Consider the following 6,000-nt stretch of genomic DNA (forward strand, 5'->3'; position numbering starts at 1 on the left):
TCTTCAGGCTAAACATGCCCAGTTCCCTAAGCCGCTCCTCATAGGGCTTGTTCTCCAGACCCTTGATCATTTTAGTCGCCCTCTTTCTCTGGACACATTCCAGCTTGTCAATATCTCTCTTGAATTGTGGTGCCCAGAATTGGACACCATATTCCAGGTGTGGTCTAACCAAAGCAGAATCAATCCAAGGTAACATAGGTAAACAAGATCTATGAAGACACAGGCAAGGCAAAGTCCCTTAAGTACAAGACAAAGTCCTTAAAACATTTATTTATTTATTTATTTATTATTTTATTTATTTACTTTATATCTATACCGCTTTTCTCAGCCCTCAGGCGACTCAAAGCGGTGAACAACATCAGTACAAAACATCACAAAACAAGTATAGGGCAATTAAAATCAATTGTAACATAAATCATTAACATCAGTATAACAATCATTAGTGCCTCAACAGTAAAATCAGAATCCAGTCTCGTCACCCATTATTCCGTATTCCTATGTTCAATTACACTGTTTAATCAAATGCTTATTCAAACAGCCAGGTCTTCAATCTCCTCCGAAACACCAGCAGGGAGGGGGCCAATCTGATATCTGCAGGCCGAGGGGCCACCACTGAGAAGGCCCTGTCTCTCATCCCCACCAAGCGCGCCTGTGATGCAGGCGGGACCGAGAGCAGGGCCTCCCCAGATGATATTAGTGTCCTAGCCGGTTCATAGGAGGAGATACATTCGGAGAAGTAAGTAGGGCCAGAACCGTTTAGGGCTTTATAGGCTAACGCCAGCACTTTGAATTGTGCCCGGTAGCAAACTGGTAGCCAGTGGAGCTGGCGCAACAGAGGAGTTGTGTGCTCCCTGAGTGCCGCTCCTGTTAGCAACCTGGCTGCCAAGCGCTGGATCATTTGAAGCTTCCGAGCAGTCTGCAGAGGCAACCCCACGTAGAGAGCGTTGCAGTAATCTATGCGGGATGTAACCAGAGCGTGGACCACCGTGGTCAAGTCAGACTTCGCAAGGTACGGGCGCAGCTGGCGCACAAGTTTTAACTGTGCGAATGTTCCCCTGGTCACCGCTGAAACCTGAACATGAAAAGCTTGGTTAAAGTGTGAAGTTGCTCTGACACTGAGGCACATTCAGACAGTCTGTTTAATACTCTTGGGCCAGCATGAAGGCATTCCTATTGCCTCGGGCCTCTCTCTCTCTCTTGCCTCCCTGCGATCCTGACACTCCTTCACACTTTCAGTTCCAAGCGATCAGCCCTATCTAAATCACCGGCCCAGTCGAAGTCAAATCCCTCATTAGATGGCTGAGAACTATCCTCCGCCCTTCCTTCATCAGGCCCCTGGCATTCACTCTCAGTAGTTTCACCTTCCCCAGTGTCAAGCCTTGTTGTGGGAAACAACTGAACTCCTGGCCCCCCGATCCTGGTCTTCCTTGTCTAACACAGGAACATCCTTGCTTTCTAGGCCTGGGTAACAACGCAAAAATTTGTTTCTAAAATCGATTTGTATTTGGGGGTTTTTTTGTTTCGATATTTAAAATAATTACAAAATTTTCCCTTAAAAAAGTTCGGTATTTACGAAATTTCGTTAATATTTACAAAACATTTTGTAAAGATGGCGCCCTTTTTTTTTCAATATTTTTTCAATATTTTTTTAATTTAATTATTAATTTAGTAGAATAGGGAGGAGAAATTATTATTAAGGAGGGAAGGCAGGCACTCACTCTGGCGGGCCCTCAAGCGCTGCCGCCGAGTCGGGCCCGGCTCCTCCAAAGCTAAGGTTTCAGTGCGGAATTGGGAGAAGGGGGTCCCCAAAGGCCATCTAGTCCAGCCCTCTGCTATGGTCTCAATGCGAAATTGGGAGAAGGGCTCCCCAAAGGCCATCTAGCCCAGCCCTTAGCTAAGGTTTCAGTGCGGAATTGGGAGAATGAAGCACACCCACCGCAAAGGTGAGGAAGGAGGGACGGGCCGCCTTCCCGCTGAGGGTCGCTCGCCCTCTCGCTCGCTCGCTTGCTCAGCCGGCGCCTTCCCCGCCCTCTCCTCCTCCTCCTCCTCCTCCTCCTCCTCTTTCAGGCTCTGACTGGCTAAGGAGAGGAGAGAGAGGAGAGCTCCCAGCAAGCATCTAGCCTAGCAGCCATCTTACGTATTTCCGAAATGGACGGAAATACAAAAATATTTGGCGCATGCCGTTTCGATATTTAAAAACACTTCCGGGTTTAAAAATAAGTTTTGTAATCGTTTTGTAATTGCTAAAATTAACGAATATTTAACGAATTACAAAATTAACGAACGAAACCGCCCAGGCCTATTGCTTTCCATCTGATCATCCCCATCAGAATCATTTTATTTCGGTGACTTCTACCTCGCCCTTCTCACCCCGGAGGGGACTCAGGGCGGCTTACAAAGGCACAATTCGATGCCGGCAACAACATAACAGTAGAATAAAAACAATATAGCAGCAATTAAACAATTAACAATCTGCATTACCACAATAAAACCAATAAAACTGATTTCACCTAATTAACAGTCAGCGTTCGCCATCTCATAGTCCACATTCCAATTCCACTTTGTCAGTCCTGTCAGTCCTAGTCATCTAATTGTCTTTATCTAGTTGTCAGATTGCCCGAAGGCCTGGTCCCACAACCACGTTTTTAATTTCCTCCTGAAGGAGAGAAGGGATGTTGATGACCTAATTTCCCTCGGGAGTGAGTTCCACAGGTGAGGGGCCACCACTGAGAAGGCCCTGCTCCTCATCCCCACCAACCTCACTTGTGATAGCGGTGGGGTCGAGAGCAGGGCTTCCCCAGATGATCTCAAACTCCGGGGTGGGACGTAGATGCGTTCGGACAGATACGCTGGATCATTGATACCATCACTCTGTGATTCCAGCTGAGTCACAACAAAAGGGTTCTTTGGAGAGAAACAGAGGTCCCTTTGCAAGGGTGGCTCCATGCTAGGGCACTTGGTCTCCCAGTCGCCCCCCTCTATATTATTATTATTATTATTATTCACTTTATTTGTACCCGCGCAGCATCTCCCAAAGGACTCGATGTGGCTTACAAAGGTCAAGGCCTCAACACAACACAACACAACAATATAACACCAAACGCAAATTAAAAACAGTTAAAGCAATATTAAACGACATGCAATAAACAATACATCAAGACATAATAAAACTGGGCCAGGCCAGAGTAGTGGGTACAAGATTAAAAGTGCTGATATGGCAGGAGGTATACGAGGATTATAGGGCAAGTGCAGAGTGCGGTGTGCAGTAATCTTAGTTCTACTAAAGTGCTTTGAGGACTTGTTATTGGAGATTCCTATTCTGGAAAGGCACATTGGAACAGCCAGGTCTTCAAGCTCTTTCTAAAGACTGCCAGTGTAGGGGCCTGTCTAAGATCTTTAGGGAGGGTGCTCCAGAGTCGGGGGGCCACCACAGAAAAGGCCCTGTCTCGTGTCCCCACCAAACGCGCTTGTGACACAGGCAGAATCACGAGCAGGGCTTCACCAGATGACCAAAGTGAACGTGTGGGTTCATAGATGGAGATGCGGTCACGCAGGTAGGCTGGTCCCAAACCGTTTAGGGCTTTGTAGGTGAGCACCTGCACCTTGAATTGGGCTCGGAAGATAAATGGCAGCCAGTGGAGCTCCTTGAACAGGAGGGTTGACCTCTCTCTGTAAGGAGCCCTAGTCAGCATCCTGGCTGCTGCCCGTTGGACCAGTTGGAATTTCCGAGCCGTTTTCAAGGGCAGCCCCACGTAGAGCGCATTGCAATAATCCAATCTAGAGGTGACCAAGGCATGGACCAGCCCGGCCAGATCAGCCCCTCTCCCTAGCTTCTGCCCCACTCTCTATGGGTCCGCTCTCTCTCCCTCCCTCTTCCTGCAGGAGCAAGAGGCGCTGGTGAATGAGGGGCTCCAGGTGGAGGCCGGGCGGATGAAGGAGGATGTCCAGGACTTGAGAGAGAAGAGCGCCAGGGTCAAGGAGTTCTCCTGGACGAACACAGCCATGCTGCTGCTGATAGCTTGCAGAAACTATTGGCCGCAGATCATCGAAAAGGGTGTTGGACTGTTCATGTGATCAGGGTCTCCTTCCGCAGCCCCCTCCCCTCTCTGCTTCTTCCACTGCTGCCTTTTGTCCTTCGCTGTGGCCTTGTCCCTGTGGCTCTTTGGGCCAAATGCACTAGGTTTGATGTCGATAGGAACTTTAGGAGGGTTGTCTCCAAGGGGAGAGGACCCTTAGTTCCCACCAAAGAGGGAACGCTACTTTGGCAAGCCTTCAGAGAAGCCTGATTCCAACAATTTTATTAATAGGTTCTTGTGGGTTTTTTCGGGCTATATGGCCATGTTCTAGAGGCATTTCTCCTGACGTTTCGCCTGCATCTATGGCAAACATCCTCAGAGGTGGTGAGGTCTGTTGGAACTAGGAAAGTGGGTTTATATATCTGTGGAATGACCAGGCTGGGACAAAGGACTCTTGTCTGCTGGAGCTAGGTGTGAATGTTTCAACTGACCACCTTCATTAGCATTTGAAGGCCTGGCTGAGCCTGGGGAAATCTTTTGTTGAGAGGTGTTAAGCTGTGCTTGGTTGTTTCCTCTCTGCTGTTTTGCTGTTGTAATTTTAGAGGTTTTTTAATACTGGTAGCCAGATTTTGTTCATTTTCATGGTCTCCTCCTTTCTGTTGAAATTGTCCACATGCTTGTGGATTTCAATGGCTTCTCTGTGTAGTCTGACATGGTGGTTGTGCGAGTGGTCCAGCATTTCTGTGTTCTCAAATACTATGCTGTGTCCAGGCTGGGTCCTCAGGTGCTCTGCTATGGCTGATTTCTCTGGTTGAAGGAGTCTGCCGTGCCTTTCATGTTCCTTGATTCGTGTTTGGGCATTGCTGCGTTTGGTGGTCCCTATGTAAACTTGTCCACAGCTGCATGGGATACGGTAGACTCCTAGTTCTAACAGACCTCACTACCTCTGAGGATGCTTGCCATAGATGCAGGCGAAACGTCAGGAGAAATGCCTCTAGAACATGGCCATATAGCCTGAAAAAACCCACAAGAACCTATTGATTCCAGCCAATTTTATTAATATTAAAAATTGAAATGAGACTCTTGCCAAAGCGAAGAAGAGGCATCGAGGTTTAATGAGCGATACAGCTGGATTGGATGCAATGCAGTGATAGCTCACATGCAAGGCATCCCAGTACAGAGATCAGAGGCATTTTTATAGGAAAAATTCTGTTGATGTAGTCCCAAAGTTGTAAATTAATGGTAGACTTCTTCCATCCTGGATCCACCCGAGCTTCCTGACCAGGTGTTGATCTTCTTGATTGGTGTTGACAAACACAAGGCTTGTGTTGACTTCCTTCTTAACATAAGGAAGGTTGCAAACATTTCTGTAACCACTGTCCCAGTTCTTATCAGAGTTTACTCTTCAGATCTCATCAGCGGGTTTTAATCTCAAAGCAGCAAGCAGGGAGTTAGTCATTACAGGCCTTAATATTTTACTGGCATCTCCAAAATTATTAGCTCCATTCATACATCCTTCCATTCTTCCATTCATTCCCACACATAATTATTAAATTCACATTTAACAAATTTGCACATTGAATTCCTTATTACATATTCCCCCTCTTGCATATTGATTTCAATTTTAAATCGATATGCAACATATAGTAAAGGAACCTCTGATTGCCCTTTCAACAGCTGGCCGCTTCCTGGATTGATTTACCCAAAAGGAGCGGGAAGGAGTGATAGGTTTGGGTGTCAGGGCAAGAATAAGGAGAATACATGGGGGAATACAGAAATCCACAGAAATTCATATCCAATATCTCCTTCCCCATCCCACCCGCCAAAGAAATTTAATAAAGAGATTATTTTCAAGCAATATGAGTCCATCGTTCATTTTGAGGGAAGTTCATGAGTGGGAAAGATGTCCTCGTGAGTCCAAAACATTAGGCAGAGCTCTTAAAGCCCAAAAGGAAAGTCTGTTGATTTCCCACTGAGCCATTGG

At 46.8% G+C, this 6,000-nt stretch overlaps 1 protein-coding gene across 1 annotated transcript in view; it reads left to right on the plus strand.

Moving 5' to 3' along the window:
* The window catches only part of LOC137094882 (guanylate-binding protein 1-like), a 44,400-nt gene extending 40,326 nt beyond the window's left edge, over positions 1-4,074 (plus strand). Inside the window, exon 11 of the mRNA XM_067460805.1 lies at positions 3,883-4,074. Coding sequence (XP_067316906.1) covers positions 3,883-4,074 — 192 coding nt within the window. The remainder of the gene's footprint in view (positions 1-3,882) is intronic.
* The last annotated feature ends 1,926 nt before the right edge of the window (positions 4,075-6,000 follow it).

Source organism: Anolis sagrei, chromosome X, assembly GCF_037176765.1.
Source record: "Anolis sagrei isolate rAnoSag1 chromosome X, rAnoSag1.mat, whole genome shotgun sequence".
Lineage (NCBI taxonomy): Eukaryota > Metazoa > Chordata > Lepidosauria > Squamata > Dactyloidae > Anolis > Anolis sagrei.